General features: G+C 40.4%; 1 protein-coding gene across 2 annotated transcripts in view; it reads left to right on the top strand.

The window, feature by feature from the left end:
* The first annotated feature begins 1,040 nt into the window (after positions 1-1,040).
* Positions 1,041-19,667, top strand: part of LOC110490086 (beta-1,3-glucosyltransferase) — a 100,723-nt gene continuing 82,096 nt past the window's right edge. The window contains exon 1 of one of the 2 annotated variants that reach the window (XM_021563239.2): positions 1,041-1,295. In XM_021563239.2, the coding sequence (XP_021418914.2) occupies positions 1,232-1,295 (64 nt within the window). In that variant the 5' untranslated portion in view covers positions 1,041-1,231. The remainder of the gene's footprint in view (positions 1,296-19,667) is intronic. The other variant, XM_021563238.2, reaches the window with a different exon arrangement.

Genomic DNA, 19,667 nt, shown 5'->3' on the forward strand with positions numbered 1-19,667 from the left:
ATACATTCTGTTAATTTGGGGAGGGGTGGGAACTAGGCATAAACACAACTTCCAATAAACAATTAACTAATTACAAAAGGCTAGATATGAGTCTCATTCCGACAGTATTAAGAAACCTCATTACAGCTAACCTCTCATACATTAAAAGCAATGAGAAAGAAAACATTATGTTAGGGACCATATTTCAGAGTTGTGTGAGGCTACACTTTAAATGAAATTACATGAAGACTAAGTTTCTCATATGGTACATACACTTATTTAAGTATTTTTAAAGACTTCATCATTGGCAGTGTGAAATAAAAATAAAATGTGGGGATCACACAAAATGGTTGCACAAAAATAACTGTGTGTAAACCACGCCCTCAAATATTAAAATGCCTCTAGCTGGGCTTGGTGGGGACTTGCCTCTGTTGTGGTAGGGGCTGGGCCTTGTTGGGCTGGTGTGGGCCATGTTGGGTAGATTTAGGATTGGTGTGGGCTAGCCCTGTTGGGCTTGGTGGGGACTAGACTTTGTTGGGCTTGTGTAGGTGTATTTGGGATTGGTGTGGGCTAGCCTGTGTTGGTCTTGTTGTGGGCTAGCCCGTGTCGGGCTGGTGTGAAAGGCTAGCCTGTCTTGAGCTGGTGTGGGCTCGCCTGTGTTGGGCTTGTTGTGGGCTAGCCCGTGCCCACCAAATACTGCATGGGGCCAATGGGGTCATGTTTCCAGGGATTCCCGATTGAGGCCTAAATATTTCAGCACTACCCCTACAGACATAAATAGAGATTGATTGAATCTCTATTATTGTAGACATGATGAATGTAGCTATCGAAATCTATTGTATAAAATGTTAAAATAAAATAGGCCTAATGAAGCGTGCATGCTTAGCCTATGTTGCAAAGCTATTTGTGCAGGCTATCATCTAGTCAAATATTAATATAAATAAAGACAGCATTTTACATTTAATTTGTTTCGCTTTGAAAGTTTTAATAGATACAATTGTGTCCACCCCAAAAAACGAAGTGCTTGTGTTATTGTAGCCTAGTCCGCACGACTGTGAACAGTGCAGCATTTGGCCACAAGAGCGCGAGCCTGAGCCACACCAGATGAGGGGAAGGTGACAACATTCGCGTGCCTTTTAGTCCGAAAGATTGTGGGTAAAGTAAAACATTCCATTCCAAACACTGTCAAAGCCACACCGGAGGCTGTCAACAGCTTACTTCCACACACTTCAGCATCTCTCCGTCTTGCACGATGATCCCCGACAACCAAGATATCAGACACACAGTTGGTTTTTATTTCATTTTTCTGTTGTTCGGTAAGTATTGTTTAACTTGCCATTCTATTTGGAGTTATGCACATTGTACTGTTGCTTTGTGTGGCAAGTGGCTGCTTTAAGCAGAGAGTAGAGCAAGCACGGTGGCTCCATATGTCTTGTTATGGGGACACCGTGTTGCACATCTTGGAAGAGCTAACGCTAGCTAGCCATGTAGCTAGTCAGCAAATGACTGGACATTGCGCATATTTGCATCAGGTTAGGAACTTAGAAACTCCTAATTGGAGAAGCTACACAGTCGCGAACGACTGCTGGTGTTAAATTGTGTTTTTAGTTATTTGTGAATTGCACAAACGCATGTTTTTACTACGACAGCAAAGAACAAGCTGTGGAAGCTAGCTACTGTATATTGAGAACATTCTAAACTTCCTGACCAGGGGCATATTCTTTACGCCGATTCTTTTGCAAAACGTTTCTTAAACGGGAGTCAACGGAACGAAACGGGGAGGGATCTCAATTAATTTGTCCAATATAAACTCTGGTTTTGGCTCTGTTTGCTTCCGTTTGGTTCTTACGGTAAACGGTTTCTGTAATGAATACGCCCCAGTGTTTTGCTGGCTGCTGAGTGCGCAGTTTATGGTGTGCAAGTTAGCTTACATTCTATGAAAATTACTTTTTAAATTGTAACTGTGCGGTTACGTTTGAATAGCTACATTGTACTCATTGATTACTCCGACCAATAGCTCAACGTGATGCATGTGCGTCGCAATTAGCACAGCGGCTAACTGTAAATTAGGTCTCATATTGCATCATTATTCTGCCAATAAAAGTTCAGGTAACAGATTAGCAATACCTAAAGACTGCAGCCAGGAATAATGCATTATGATGTGGTTATGCATTGTAAGACTTGTCATATACATGTATGACCCATAGGTATCAATATGATCAAGATCCATGAACCTGACTAAATAATATTTGTTAAATAAGAATGTTATTCAGCAAACCTGGGTTCAAATACTATTTGACATCTTTAAATATTTGAGGGGCAGGTTTCCTGGACACAGATTAAGCATAGTCCTTGACGCTATCCAATGGATTGTAATAATTTGTTGGTAAAAAAGTGGAGGTTTTAAAACATGTTTTAATTTGCTCCATGGCTCAGGCAGTCAAGTGTATGCTACGGTGAAAGCTGTTTGGCTCCGCTAAAGATGATCTATTATATTGCTCAGCTCAGATGCGACTTGTGAAGAGGAATAACTTTGCTGGTGTTTCTAATTAATAAACAATGCCATGCTGGTGGGTGGTAACGTTCAAATAAAACCCAGCCCTCAAAAGAACCACAGACTGAAAAGTATTAGCACATCATATCATGGGAAATACACGGCATTGGCATGGAACATATCAGAAGTTTCCACTACAGATTTCCCAATTCAACCACAAATATGTCATACTTTGACTTAAAACAATGACTTATTGACTTAAATTATCGTGCAACATCATGGGTAGGCTAAACTATGGGCATCGTCTTTCAGCTGCAAAAAATTGAATTTCTGCTCTTGTGGGGATTTAATCAAATAAGATTTGAACCCAGGTCTGCTATTCATTATTCACCATAGTGGTTACAGATTATCTCACTAATTGTCCACGCTGTACTAACAGCCTCATGAGCATTAATGTAATTGTTGAATGGTATAAGTGAACGGAGTAGATTTTACAAGAATGTATTTGTAACACCACAGTTTTGTAGATTAGCCTATTGTGTGGGCAACCAACTCACTTCCTTGTGATTATTGTCCTGCCTGAGATTGGAAGATTGGGAGTTAGATCCCTGGCCTAGTCATAGCAAAGACTGTAAAAAATGGGTCCCAATGCATCTCTGCTTGGCACTCAGCAGATGGATTGGCAGGGGTAAGGTCCCACGATAGACTAGCATCCTGTCCAGGGGGTATATTTGTACATCAAACTGCCTCACGCTACAGAAACAGGATATGGTTCCTGCTCCTCTGAGCTGTTCCGGCTCCTACCTACGTATGAGCAGATCATTGCCTTGCTGTGGTTCAAGCAGATCTGACCCTGCCATTTAGTTAAGTAAAAAACTGAGGGATGAGGAAATGTAACCACTTTCAAATTCATAGGCGGAGCTATGGATGCAAAGCCTGGTTAACAGGACTCACGTGCTACACAGTGAAGATTCAGTTTGTTGGTGCACTATTCACACAGAAATTGGCTTGAGTTTTGATTGGTTCTGTTTTTCCCCCCTGGGGATTGAGAACTCTCCTTGTTTGGATTTGAAATTCCCACAGTTGAATTGAAAGGGTGGTTGCTCGGTGTGTATGTGGTTGTCCACATTCTAAATCCGCCGGTTAGGGAGTCTGTCTGTCTGCAGAACAATATTAGTGTTTTCACTGTCCATGTGGATGTTTGAGTGCGAAATAAACAGAGGGGAACTAATCAGTAAAAAAGTACAGCCCCAGCAACTTTGTTATCGTTTTTTTTTTTTTGTGGACGAAATGGAGGTGAGGTGCGTTGAGAAGTGTGGTTAAAAAAAATGTTAAGTACATATTCTGCTGTTCTATTGCGTGAGCAATGATGTCAGAGGGAAACAAACTGTGTTTGTTTTTAGAAGTAACTTCTTTGTTGTTTATATCCCAAACGGATGTGGCAGTTTCACCATTAAGGATTCCAGGTTTAAATATACTGCTCAAAAAAATAAAGGGAACACTTAAACAACACAATGTAACTCCAAGTCAATCACACTTCAGTGAAATCAAACTGTCCACTTAGGAAGCAACACTGATTGACAATAAATGTCACATGCTGTTGTGCAAATGGAATAGACAACAGGTGGAAATTATAGGCAATTAGCAAGACACCCCCAATAAAGGAGTGGTTCTGCAGGTGGGGACCACAGACCACTTCTCAGTTCCTATGCTTCCTGGCTGATGTTTTGGTCACTTTTGAATGCTGGCGGGGCTTTCACTCTAGTGGTAGCATGAGACGGAGAGACGTGACAATCTGGAGACGCTGTGGAGAACGTTCTGCTGCCTTCAACATCCTCCAGCATGACCGGTTTTGCGGTGGGTCAGTCATGGTGTGGGGTGGCATTTCTTTGGGGGGCCGCACAGCCCTCCATGTGCTCGCCAGAGGTAGCCTGACTGCCATTAGGTACCGAGATGAGATCCTCAGACCCCTTGTGAGAATATTTGCTGGTGCGGTTGGCCCTGGGTTCCTCCAAATGCAAGACAATGCTAGACCTCATGTGGCTGGAGTGTGTCAGCAGTTCCTGCAAGAGGAAGGCGTTGATGCTATGGACTGGCCCGACCGTTCCCCAGACCTGAATTCAATTGAGCACATCTGAGACATCATGTCTCGCTCCATCCACCAACGCCACGTTGCACCACAAACTGTCCAGGAGTTGGCGGATGCTTTAGTCCAGGTCTGGGAGGAGATCCCTCAGGAGACCATCCGCCACCTCATCAGGAGCATGCCCAGGCATTGTAGGGAGGTCATTCAGGCACGTGGAGGCCACACACACTACTGAGCCTCATTTTGATTTGTTTTAAGGACATTACATCAAAGTTGGATCAGCCTGTAGTGTGGTTTTCCACTTTAATTTTGAGTGTGACTCCAAATCCAGACCTCCATGGGTTGATCAATTTTATTTCCATTGATAATTTTTGTGATTTTGTTGTCTTTACATTCAATGATGTAAAGAAAAAAGTATTTAATAAGAATATTTCATTAATTCAGATCTAGGTGTTATTTTAGTGTTCCCTTTATTTTTTTTGAGCAGTGTATTTCTCTCATTTGCTGTTTTTCAGCAACAGTTTTTGACAACCATCCACCTGTACAGCCACCACCAGCTATAACAACCTTAAGGTCTGTCATTGGAACTCCATTCCCCCAGCTGGGGGGTTTCGATGCCAGTAGACCCGCATAGGGCTACCTGCCATCACATCATCTGTCTTTGACGATCTTCCCTCGGACACGACGCCATTCCTAAAACTATTTAATAAAATTCCATATTGCATTGCGTCTTTGTTCATAAAGCTGTACTCGATTTGAAAGGAAACTCCCAAAGTCATATTCTACCGTTATACTAATTTAAAGCAATAATCATGTGTGGTCACCTAGATGATCATTTCAGCACCGTTCGCACTGCTTTGGGACAAGCATGGGGGACTCGTATTGATAAATCAATCAATGTCAGATTTTAGCATTCACTGAATCTCCGTTTGGCTCTTTGGTAACAATTAGGCTGGTAAAATGTTAGCTAAGTTGAGGTGAATGCTCATGATCATCTTTATTCTAGTTTGCTTATATATTAGCTGATCAGAAACATTTTCTACCATGTTATGTTGCATAACAAGTTAGCCTGTCCTACATCTGACCAAAAGCTTGTCTGATAATCAATCATGTCGTACTCCTGACCAAAAGCTTGTGACTTGTCTAATAATCAATCAATGTGATTTTGTTTTTACTGTATCCCTGTCTGTATATTTGGTTAATTGATCTCTAGCTAGGCAAGTGTGGGTGGTAGCTCATTTATTTGTTTGTCATCTATCACTTGTCAGAAACATTTAACATGCAATAATGTAGGGCTGGGCGATATGGACAAAATTGTGTGTGTCGAGAGCACCAGTTGAGAGAGAATTTCAGCAGCCAGCCGAGCAGCACCAGTGCACGTAGTAAAAACGTTTTACCAGTTGTAGGTAGGCTGTTTAGATTGCCAGTATGCAGACACCAATTTCCAACCCCTTTGCCATAAAACATATGAACACGATAGAACTGATATAAAACTGTGCTAAAAACTGGAAAACAACTTTAGGGGCACTAGAATGTGTAGATAAAGTAAATGGAGGTGGTTTAAAGTAAACTGCATTTGAATGTTGGTTTTCCTTATGGAATACCGTATCAAGTGAAGGGTTTTACGCATGCACAGTTCTTGGTTCTCGAGCGCTGAGCAAGTGGACATTTTAAATGGAAGTTATGGAACTCTCTCGCGTGCTTCTGTTATGGGAAAAACCACACAATGAAACTGACATTAAATGTGGAGAATGATACAGTTGCATCTGTTGGCCATCAAGTAGGCTATACTTTATATGCAGTTGTAGGCTACTGTAGCCTGAAATGACGATATCGCCACAGCCATTGTGTAGCCTACCTGGAGCTGGCAAACCGATTGAATAAATAGCCTATAGCTTCAGTAGATTTTAGTTGTAGCCTTGTGTTGTTAAGCAATTATTAATAGTCATGTTTAATTAATTAAATTGGAAGGTATCAATTCTCCACATTTAATGTCAGTCTCATTTTGGATATTTCTCTGAAATGAGATGTTGGCCTATTAGGGGGCTATAGGATACCTGCATCTAGCTCAGCAAACCATAGTAAAGTTGAATAGTCAGATTTAGGTCTGGTATTATCCGGTTGAATAGCTAATTATGTTTGCTCTGACGCAGTACATTTATTACCTAGCTAGTGATTAGCATTAATGATTAGCATTAGAGGCTAACAAGATTTAGGCCCAACTTGCTAAGAAAGGAGAAACTAGTTGTTTGCAGATGTAAGAATCACAAACTAGTAGTGTAATTATAGAACGCTAGTGGATTTATATTAAGAAGCAACGTGAAAACAGCACCGTTGTCATCATTGTTGCATGTGCTGCATTGACCATGCAGAGACTGAAGTTTTTCGTGGTCGAGGTTCAAGAAATGCACTTCTTCTTCTTTGGTATAATCTCGTTGGCAACAATTATATGTGCATTCCGCCACCTACTGTACAGGTGGATAATAAAGATCCGAAACGTAGACCATTTGCAACTGGTTGAGGTGCATCCACCTCCATATCTTCAGAACTGGGGCCTCTTGCCCCTTAAACTCTCTTCACCGCCTCCACATAAGAGATTTGCTGTACAGCCCTGATCCTTGATACCTCAATCTCTTTCACCCTAACAGGCTGACTACATCGGTCGCATCGCGTGCACGAGCGTTGCAAAATACATTTTGAAATCTATATATATTCAATTATTGCACCCACACTGCTCGCGCGCGACAACAAGTGTCTGCGTTGCCAAGATCTAAAATAGTTGTTGCGACGCAGATTGCGCTGCAAGTCCTGCCTCTCCCATTGGTTTATAGAAGCAGGTACCCACGTGCCATCTCCTCATTGGTTATACCCACGTGGGTGACTGAAAGACGAACAAGGTCAGTAGCGGTACTGCACCTAATTTATGAAAGTTGCCAATCGCAATATAAAGTCAAGAGAAGAAAAGGGCTGGAAGGAGGAGTGATGACTAGAAACAATTTGGTTGACCATTTATGCGTGGATTAATTGGCGGAGTAGTGGACCTTGTGCATTTCAGGTAAAATAACAACCCAATGTTTATCTCAGGACAAAATAGCTAGCAAGTGCACGCAAGCAGGTTAATTGCCATAAATGTTTAATGCTTTTCGACCTGTCCCCATATTAATATAATTGGTTTTGAGTTTATTTTGATGTTTTAACCTGCGTGTCGTGATCGCGCTTGGTGTGGGGGGGGCAAAATCCATTTATGCACGATGGCGCATGCTCGCAAATATGATCCCCACCACAGTTGCAACATTCAATAAAATATTCCTTCCATCTGCAAACACTTGACACATGGCCAAACGTTTTACACTTCTTGCATTGTATCTTATATATCCCAATTTTAGATAGGGTGGTAAATACTCATCAAACATCAATCGTACAGATACACTTTGCTCCTTTGTCCCATTCTTCATACAGGTCAAAAGACCCGTGTTTTGAATGCATGTTTGATTAGGAAAACATTGGGATCAGTTATGGGTCTACTTTCGATAGTTTACAAGGTCCAACAAGGCACATTAGCAGCCGCAGGGTGGTCATAGGGTGTATTTTGTTAGGATGTATCAGCGTTAACAGATGCCATTGGAATATGGGCTTCTTCTGATACTGGTCTTGTGGATCATCATCAGCCTATTCATATCGCAATTTAAAAAATGTCAATCATTGGAAAAATATGTTTAATCAAGGCCACAAATTTCTCTGGCCCAGCCAATATTGGAATCCTGGTGCCGCTAGTGTCTGCAGCTGCTGCGGCTGAGAGAGAACTGTAGTACGCTAAAAGGTGAATCCTGGTGCTGCTAGTGTCTGCAGCTGCTGCGGCTGAGAGAGAACTGTAGTACGCTAAAAGGTGAATCCTGGTGCCGCTAGTGTCTGCAGCTACTGCTGCTGAGTAAGCTAAAAGGTGTGCTGACATATTTTTTTTTTTACTGCCTGGCAACCCCGATAAAACCCCACCCAGTCCGAATCACAATGTTGTGCACAAATTTCTTTATATCCCTGTTAGTGAGCATTTCTCCTCTGCCAAGATAATCCATCCACCTGACAGGTGTGGCATATCAAGAAGCTGACTAAACAGAATGAATATTACACAGGTGCAGCTTGTGCTGGGGACAACAAAAGGCCACTCTAAAATGTGCAGTTTTTTCACACAACGCCAAAGATGTCTCAAGGTTTCAGGGAGGGTTAAATTGGCATGCTGAATGCAGGAACTAAATGTCCAACGTCGTTTTAGAGAATTTGGAAATATGTGCAACCGGACAACTGAAGACCACGTTTAACCACGCCAGCCCAGGACCTCCACATCGGGCTTCTTTACCTGCGGCATCATCTGACAACATCATCTGACAACAAACACAATTGCATTTTATCGATTGGCTATTTGAATGTGTACAACAATTTGTCCCAGCTCCCGCCAACATCCAGCAACTTCTCACAGCCATTGAAGAGGAGTGGGACAACATTCCACAGGCCACAATCAACAGCCTCATCAACTCTATGTGAAAGGAGATGTGTTACGCTGCATGAGGCAAATGGTGGTCACACCAGATACTGACTGGTTTTCTGATCCACGCCCCTACCTTTTTTGTTTTGTAAGCTATCTGTGACTAGTAGATAGTATTCCCAGTCAAAGAAATGTGTGCACTGTTCACAACACAGGCTTTTTTCAAACACCCATTATTAAATGAACTTAGGCTGCAGTGATACTGTTATTGAATCTTGTCCTTTTCTTAAGCTACTCATCACATTAGGAATTGTATTGTAAGTCTGCATGCAATGCTTTATTATAAAGGTGATTCATTTGGTCAGTATCCCCTGTTCAAAAACTTTCCGCGTCTATGAGCATTAAACTATATTTTTTTTATGAGTAAATGGGTATATCTTAAATTGAAATATCCAGAAAATATTATATATTGTTCCTTTAATTTAGTTTGCCTGTAAAAGTTGCGCCTCAAGCAGCTCTGATTTTCAATTTTCTCTCCGATTTTCATTTAAATAGTCAAAAACGGTCGTAAATATCACAAAGTAGGCCTTCAATGAAGATGGAGGAATCTTAACTTTAAGTCCCCTAACCCAGCTCATTAGCCTAACTTTTGACAGGATTTATTTTTCTTAATCAAGGTTCTTTAACTTCTTGAGGGAAAGGTTATTGCGAGATCCTGCATCTTGTCTGATGACTTTTAACACGAGTCAACAAAGTAAAAGTTGGCCTTGGTGTGAGTGTTCCTATTAATTACCAGTGACATTGACTTAGATTCATAGTCCAGGGCACAGCACCTGACGAGAGAACATACATTTTGATATTTCGATGTTACAGCATTACTTATGATCGATCGGCAGTGGGAGACTTCTCGCGTGACACAACCCATTATGTCCACACTGCATCTAACTGTGAACTAGGCCTAGGCTAAATCTGAGGATTTTTTTATAATTATATTTTTATTTAGTCACATGGTCGCAGATGTAGTTGCAGTGTACATACTTAAGCTCTGAGCTCGAACAATGCAGGTGTGAATGAAACAATAAAACAATTTCATAAAATTCACTGAGTGTACAATACGTTAGGCATAGCTTCCTAATATTGAGTTGCACCCCCTCAGAACAGCCTCAATTCATCAGGGCATGGACTATAATATTGACTCCAATGCTTTCCACAGTTGTGTCAAGTTGGCTGGATGTCCTTTGGGTAGTGGACCATTCTTGATACACACAGGAAACAGTTGAATGTGAAAAACCCAGTAGCGTTGCAGTTCTTGACACTCAAACCGGAGCACCTGGCACCTACTACCATTCCCCGTTCAAAGACAGATAAAAATTGAGTCTTGCCGATTAACACTCAGAATGGCACACATCTCATTCGTCTCCAAGTGTAAAAATGATTATTTAACCTGTCTCCCCTTCATCTACACTGATTTTGAAGTGAATTTAACAAGTGACATCAATAAGGTATCACAGCCTTTGCCTGGATTCACCTGTTCAATCTATGTCAGGGAAATAGCAAGTGTTCCTAATGTTTTATACAGTCATTGTATACATGTTTACAGATTGCACTAAAACCTAATCCAGGTGGTGAGTCACAAATGGACTTGGTCTTTTAGCAAATAGGGCTATCTAATGTATATCACCCCTACCTTGTCACAACACAATTGATTGGCTCAAATGCATTGAGGAAAGAAATTCCACAATTTAACTTTTAACAAGGCAGACCTGTTAATTGAAATGCATTCCAGGTGACTACCTCATGAAGCTGGTTAAGAGAATGCCAAGAGTGTGCAAATCTGTCAAGGCAAAGTGTGGCTACTTTGAAGAATGTCAAATATTAAATATATTTAGTTTTGTTTAACACATTTGTTACTACATGATTCCATATGTGTTATTTCATTATAACAGATACCTGTTTTTAATGTCTTCACTGTTATTCCACAATGTAGACAATTAGTCAAAATAAAGAAAAACCATTTAATAAGTAGGCTTTTCCAAACATTTGACCGGTACTGTATATGCACTGTATATGCACTGTATATGCACTGTATATGCACTATATATATATATATATATATATATATATATATATATATATATATATAGTACATTCTGGAAGTATTCAGACCCCTTGACTTTTTCCACATTTTGTTAAGTTACAGCCTTATTCTAAAATGTATTAAATAAATGTTTTCCCTCCTCAAACTACACACAATTCCCCATAATGACAAAGCAAAAACAGGTTTTTAGAAATGTTTGCTAATTTATTAGTTGCAAAACAGAAGTACCTTATTTACATAAGTATTCAAACCCTTTGTTATGAGACTTGACATTGAGCTCAGGCACATCCTGCTTCCTTTTATCATCCTTGAGATGTTTCTACAACTTGATTGGAGTCCACCTGTGGTGAATTCAGTTAATTAGACATGATTTGGATAGACACACACTCGTTTATTTAAGGTTCCACAGTTGACAGTGCATGTCAGAGCAAAAACCAAGCCATGGGGTCAAAGGAATTGTCTGTAGAGGTCCAAGACAGGATTGTGTCAAGGCACAGATCTGGGGAAGGCTACCAAAAAAATGTCTACTGCATTGAAGGTCCCCAAGAACACAGTGGCCTCCATCATTCTTAAATTAAAGAAGTTTGGAACCACAAAGACTTCCTAGAGCTGGTTGCCCAGCCAAAACTGAGTAATCGGGGGAGAAGGGCCTTGGTCAGGGAGGTGACCAAGAACCCAGTGGTCACTCTGACAGAGCTCCAGAGTTCCTCTGTGGAGATGGGACAACCTTCCAGGAGGACAACCATCTCTGCAGCACTCCACCAATCAGGCCTTTATGGTAGAGTGGACAGACGGAAGCCTCTGCTCTGTAAAAGGCACATGACAGTCCGCTTGGAGTTTGCCGAAAGGCACCTAAAGGACTCTCAGATCATGAGAAACAAGATTCTTTGGTCTGATGAAACCAAGATTGAACTCTTTGACCTGAATGCCAAGCGTCATGCCTGGAAGAAACCTGGCACCATCCCTACGGTGAAGCATGGTAGTGGCAGCATCATGCTGTGGGGATGTTTTTCAGCAGCAGGGACGGGAGACTAGTCAGGATCGAGAGAAAGATGAACTGAGCAAAGCACAGTGAGATCTTTGATGAAAATATCAGTGGCCCACCCAAAGCCCGGACTTGAACCTAATCGAACATCTCTTGAGAGACCTGAAAATAGCTGTGTAGCGATCCTCCCCATCCAACCTGACAGAGCTTGAGAGGATCTGCAGAGAAGAATTGGAGAAACTCCCCAAATTCAGTTGTGCCAAGCTTGTAGCGTCATACCCAAGAATCGAGGCTGTAATCGCTGCCAAAGGTGCTTCAACAAAGTACTGAGTAAAGGGTCTGAATACTTGTGTAAATGTGATATGTTTGTTTTTTTCCATTTATAAATGTGCAATAAAAAATGTACTTGTTTTTGCTTATCATTATGGGTTGTTGTGTGTAGATTGATGATAAAAATAAACAATGTAATCAATTTTAGTATAAGGTGTTAACGTAACAAAATGTGTTAAAAGTGAAGGGGTTTGAATTCTTTCCGAATGCACTGTGTATGTGCAGTTGAAGTTGGACGTTTACATACACTTAGGTTGGAGTCATTAAAACTCTTTTTCAACCACTCCACAAATTTCTTGTTAACAAACTATAGTTTTGGCAAGTCGGTTAGGACATCTACTTTGTGGATGACACAAGCCATTTTTCCAAAAATTGTTTACTGACAGATTATTTAATTTATAATTCACTGTATCACAATTCCAGTGGGTCAGAAGTTTACATACACTAAGTTGACTGTGTCTTTAAACAGCTTGGAAAATTCCAGAAAATTATGTCATGGCTTTAGAAGCTTCTGATTGGCTCAAATGAAGTCAATTAGCCTATCAGAAGCTTCTAAAGCAATGACATCAGTTTTAATCTGAGGAGCAGCTGGATATGTTCTAACCCCTGGTGACAGTCAGAGTTTTACCATAAAGCACTTTCCCTCATCCTAGTATAGAACCCAGTGTAGTTCATGCTCATCTTCTTCATCAGCAGCGTGATTCATTCTATATTTTTACTTTTGTGTGTGTGTTTGTGTGTGCTACCAACCATGATCGATAGGACGTCCTCACAAAATCAATACATTTTCATGAAATAGGGCCTACCTTGTTGGTTTTTCCCTGACCTTAACACTAACACTGAATTTTTCATGGGTATAGAAACTATTCCTAGTCCTCTCACTGTGGGTTGAAGGTGAAAACAGTTCTAATAAGGTGGCTTTCTTAAAAGGTTTGCCGTTGCACTGAGAAATAAAAGGGCAACCAGCTGAACAAATTGTCATCACGACCAGTCAGAGGAAATCGCTTTGAGGCACAGGAGGTCACGCATGCATGAAATGTGGTGACACATGAAAAGGTTTCTAACATAGTTCCCCTCTCTCTTAGACCATGCTCTTTGCTAAAATATCAAAGGGAGTACTGAGCTGTCTCTCTCATTGTAAGTGAGTTGGAGAGTGGAGACATTGTTGAAAACAACAAGGCTAACCTAATTTTACTGCAGGGTGTGTAGTGAGGTGCTTATCAGTAGCGCTAGTGGCATCATGCAGGCAGTGCACGCCGAGCATGTGCAATTCAAATGGCTTTCCCCCTTTGTCTGTCGTCGCCCATCTTTCTCTAGGGACTGCCATGAAAAGATGGCAAGTTTCGACAGATGTAACAGAATGGGGAGTGAACTTTGATGTATTCCTGCAGAGAGCTGGGCTGGGTTGTTTGTGTTACATACTCTGATTAATCCATCATTAAGTGGATTTTAGACCGCTTCCCATTTCTCAACTATTCAACAAGACAGGGATTTCACGCTCCCAACTTTTGTAGTTTTATCTTTGGAATAATTTACATGCTACTGTAACACCCCTTCCTCTCTAAGCCGATCAACTGAAACAAGACAAGCTGGAAGTGAAATTGGCCCCCTCTCTGTGTGCTATTAAAAATCCAAGTGAAAACCCTTATTTTTTTTCATTTTTTTGAGATCCTCTTAACAATCATATGCAGTGGTACTCAGATTTTGGAAATAATTTTGCCCATTTTGTAATTTCAGAATTTGGCCATTCACGTCACGTTTATGATCATTTCATAGAGTGGTTAAAGGGATACTTTGGGATTTTGGCAATGATGCCCTTTACTGTATCTATTGCCCTAGTCAGATGAACTTGGATACCATTTTTTTTTTCTCTCTGCATCCAGTTTAAAAGAAGTTAGAGGTAGTTACGTGAGCCAATGCTAACTAGCGTTAGTGCCATGACTAGCTTGCTAGCAGTTACAATAGACTTCCAGTCTATGTGCTAATGCTAGTTAGAAATTGTGCTAACGCTAGTTAGCAACTACCTTTAAACCTCACGCAGAGACATACAAATGGTTTCCTCAAGTTTAATTTCTACCTGTAGGTAGGGGTGACTATGCATAGATGATAAACAGCGAGTAGCAACAGTGTACAAAACAAATGGAGGGGTTGGGGGGGTCAATGTAATAGTCCGGTGGCCATTTTATTAGTTGTTCAGCAGTCTTATGGCTTGGGGGTAGAAGCTGTTAAGAAGCCTTTGTCCTAGACTTGGCGCTCCGTTACCGCGTGCCATGCTGTAGCAGAGGAAACAGTCTGACTTGGGTGATGGAAGTCTCTGACGGGTGTCAGTGTGTTTCAGCCTTACTTCAGGATGGTGTGTGTTTGTTAGCCATACTGTAGGGCTGTGTGTGTATTTCAGCCGTACTGTAGGACTGTGTGTGTTTTAGCTATACTGTAGATGTCAGTGTGTTTCAGCCTTACTTCAGGGCGGTGTGTGTTTGTTAGCCATACTGTAGGACTGTGTGTGTGTGTGTGTGTGTGTGTGTTTCAGCCGTACTGTAGGTGTCAGTTATGGATACACCGATATTACATTTTTGTCCGATACCGATATCTTATGGCTAGGGGTTCCGCTAGCGGCACCCCTCGACAACATTCCGCTGAAAAGGCAGGGAAATTCAAAAATATTTTTTAGAAATATGTAACTTTCATACATTAACAAGTGCAATACACCAAATGAAAGATACACAACTTGTTAATCTACCCATCGTGTCCGATTTTCAAAAAGGCTTTACAACGAAAGCACAATATATGATTATGAGAGCCAAGTCACAAAAATACACACAGCCATTTTTCCACCTCCAAGATAGGAGTCACAAAAAGCAGAAATATAGATAAAATTAATCACTAACCTTTGATCTTCATCAGATGACACTTATAGGACATGATGTTACACAATACATGTATGTTTTGTTCGATAAAGTGCATATTTATATCCAAAAAATCTGTTTACTTTGGCACGTTACGTTCAGTAATGTTTTGCTTCCAAAACATCCGATGATTTTGCAGAGCGCCACATCAATTTGCAGAAATACTCATAATAAACATTGATAAAAGATACAACTGTTATTCACAGAATTAAAGACATACCTCTCCTTAATGTATTAATGCAACCGCTGTGTCAGATTTAAAAAAACTTTACGGAAAAAGCAAACCATGAAATAATCTGAGTATGGCGCTTAGACAACAAACCAAGCAATACAGATATCCGCCATGTTGGAGTCAACAGAAGTCAGACATAACATTATAAATGTTCACTTACCTTTGATGATCTTCATCGGAATGCACTCCCAGGAATCCCAGTTCCACAATAAATTTGATTTGTTCGATAAAGTTCATCTTTATGTCCAAATACCTCCTTTTTGTTAGTGCGTTCAGCCCAGTAATCAAATTCATGACGCACGAGCAGACAAAGTCAAAAAGTTCCATTAGTCCGTAGAAACATGTCAAGCGAAGTATAGAATCAATCTTTAGGATGTTTTTAACATAAATCTTCAATAATGTTCCAACCTGAGAATTCTTTTGTCTTCACAAATGCAATGGAACAGAGCTAACAACTCTCACGTGAACCCGCGTAACGAGCTCATGGCACTCTGCCAGACCACTGACTCATTCAGCTCCCATTCCCCCCTCCTTCACAGTAGAAGCATTAAACAAGGTTCTAAAGACTGTTGACATCTAGTGAATGCCTTAGGAAGTGCAATTTGACCCCATAGACACTGTGTATTCGATAGGCCAAGAGTTGGAAAAACTACAAACCTCAGATTTCCCACTTCCTGGTTGGATTTTTCTCAGGTTTTCGCCTGCCATATGAGTTCTGTTATACTCACAGACATCATTCGAACAGTTTTTTTTTAGAAACGTCAGTGTTTTCTATCCAAATCTACTATTAATATGCATATATTAGCAACTGGGGACTGAGTAGCAGGCAGTTTACTCTGGGCATGCTTTTCATCCAAGTGTGAAAATGCTGCCCCCTATCCCAAACAGGATATCCAATATTTTCCTTGCCAAAAAAAACTATACCGATATTTATAATTTTAGCGGCCTTTTAAGCATTCTAGTTCAGGGAAATAGTTGAAACACACACAGAGACCAAAAAGTTATTTTGTTGACATTTATGTATGTCCCCATTTACGTATGTTTACCAGTAAAACATAATCAAAATCTATTTATTTCACTTACTTGCTGTGCTGTTTCGTTGTTCATTTGTTCAGTCTCAACCAGGAATTCATCATGCATGTCAACCAGTGAAGTTTCAGCTCTGTCTGTCCGTGGCCTCTCTTCCTCTGTGCGCAGTCACTCTGTCCATTTCCATCTTGTTCAGCTGTGTTTGTAACATTTCACGTATACCCTGTTTCTTGTCTGCATCGAAGTAGCGGTCCTTGTACCTAGCATTGAGCATGGTGGCGACACAGTAAAGAGGCTCAGAGAGAATGCCACCGAATCGCTTGCTCACAGCCTCTACAGTCGTGGCCAAAAGTTTTGAGAATGACACACACTAATTTCCACAAAGTTTGCTGCTTCAGTGTCTTTAGATATTTTTGTCAGATGTTACTATGGAATACTGAAGTATAATTACAAACATTTCGTAATGATGCAAAGAGTCAATATTTGCGGTGTTGACCCTTCTTTTTCAAGACCACTGCAATCCGCCCTGGCATGCTGTCAAATAACTTCTGGGCCCCACTGATGGCAGCCCATTCTTGCATAATCAATGCAATGCAGAATTTGTTGGGTTTTGTTTGTCTACCCGCCTTTTGAGGATTGACCACAAGTTCTCAATGGGATTAAGGTCTGGGGAGTTTCCTGACCATGGACCCAAAATATCAATGTCTTGTTCCCCGAGCAACTTAGTTATCACTTTTGCCTCATGGCAAGGTGCTCCATCATGCTGGAAAAGGCATTGTTTGTCACCAAACTGTTCCTGGATGGTTGGGAGAAGTTGCTCTTGGAGGATGTGTTGGTTCCATTCTTTATTCATGGCTGTTTTCTCAGGCAAAATTGTGAGTGAGCCCACTCCCTTGGCTGAGAAGCAACCCCACACATGAATGGTCAGGATGCTCAGCATTGCTTGCTGTTTGGGGTTTTAGGCTGGGGCTATATAAATATATTTGATTTGATAGAGGACTGAGGGTCTTCCAAATATTGAAAGTGTGTAAATAGTTACCCATGTTATTTTGTAAATGTGTGATATATATATTTTTATTTATTTTTTTCATTTTTTTTAAATCCATAATTTTTCCAAATTTTTTTTTCCTACATTTTTTGGGGGGTGTGTGTGTTAGAATACCATTTTGGTATTTTGTATATAGTTATTTGTTTCAAAATGTATACCTTCACCAATTTGGCCACTTGGGTACATTTGGGCTACTTGTGTGGGACACCTGGGTGACTTCATGTCATGTAGCACACTCATTTTGGAAGTTATCATTCTGAAACTTTGCACACGTACTGTTGCCCTCTTATATTTTTCTCTGAACCATCATCCTATCTGAATGTTTGTTTTATCTTGTTCATTTTAAAGATGATGATATAAAAATAAAAAACGTATGTTTTTTTTCATTTTATCTAAACCAGATCTATTGTGTGTTATTCTCCTACATTCAATTCACATTTACACAAACTTCAGAATGTTTTCTTTCAAATGGTACCAAGAATATGCATATCCTTGGTTCTGTGCCTGAGCTACAGGCTGTTAGATTTGGGTATGTCTTCAGGTGGAAATTGCACAAAGTAGAGGAGGAGCTGCAAGAGGTTAAAAACAAATTCTGAGGTCTTGGCTGATTTTCCCTCCAATTGACTCAAATTATGTCAATTGGCCTATCAGAAGCTTCTAAAGCCATGACATCATTTTCTGGAATTTTCCAAGCTGTTTAAAGGCACAGTCAACTTAGTGTATGTAAACTTCTGACCCACTGGAATTGTGATACAGTGAATTATAAGTGAAGTAATCTGTCTGTAAACAATTGTTGGAAAAATGACTTGTGTCATGCACAAAGTAGATGTCCTAACCGACTTGCCAAAACTAAAGTTTGTTAACAAGACATTTGTGGAGTGGTTGAAAAAGAGTTTACATACATACATACATACATACACACACACACACACACACACACACACACACACACACACACACACACACACACGTAATGGAAGATCTGTGCAGAGGCAAAGTTTGGTAACAGAATTATGGCTAAATCTCCCTCTCCCTATGCGACCACGTTTTCCAAAAACTCAGAAAGAATGGGGTGGCGTCAGCTGTAGGGCTGTGACGGCTGTGGAATTCATATTAAAAGATGTATGCAGAAAGAATGGGGTGGTGTCAGCTATAGGGCTGTGACGGCTGTGGAATTCATATTAAAAGATGTATGCAGAAAGAATGGGGTGGCGTCAGCTATAGGGCTGTGACGGCTGTGGAATTTGAGGTTACGGTAATTGGCCAGGCCAATGTACACGGTCATTGACATAACAGTTCAGGGTGGCTTTTCTCTGCAACTTCCCTATTACCATTACACTTTATCAGTAGCATTTCATTATTATTATTCAAGTTTTTACCTCTAACTATTAATCTAGTATAAAAATTAAGAAATGTCCGATAGGAGAGGATTGTCCCATTTTTGTACAAACACAATTTAACGCATAGGCTATCAGACTCAAAAGAAATGTGCGATTTCACTATTGCATTACACTTCGTTACTGGTTTTTCCTTTTTCATAGATTTTTTTGTATTGTTTCATGTGTACATTTTGTTTTACATGTACATTTTGTTTAAATGTACAGTATGTTACCGTTGTTTTAGGCCTAAAAAAAGGGAGGTTGCAGTTTGGTTTGTAAACTTGTTTACATGGATGCTTCTGAATAAAAACCTATTTGAAACAAGCCGTTACATTTCGTTATTATCATGGCATTTCATTATTATTATTATTATTATTAAGGTTACTTATGAATCTACAAATTAAGAAATGCCAGACTGGACCTGAATCTGTCACATTTTTGCATTGACACAGCATGACAGAGTCAAAGTAAAGATATATGCCTTCCTTGTCTGTTGGATTTTCTGAATATAAAATGTTTTAATCTGGATTCTATTTCGACGCCAAAACCATGAAGTCTGATTTCTCCCACTTTCCCCTAAATATTTGCAGAACGTACCTAACCCTGCTGCTGCTTTCATTC

The sequence above is a fragment of the Oncorhynchus mykiss genome, chromosome 15 (genome assembly GCF_013265735.2).
Source record: "Oncorhynchus mykiss isolate Arlee chromosome 15, USDA_OmykA_1.1, whole genome shotgun sequence".
NCBI lineage: Eukaryota > Metazoa > Chordata > Actinopteri > Salmoniformes > Salmonidae > Oncorhynchus > Oncorhynchus mykiss.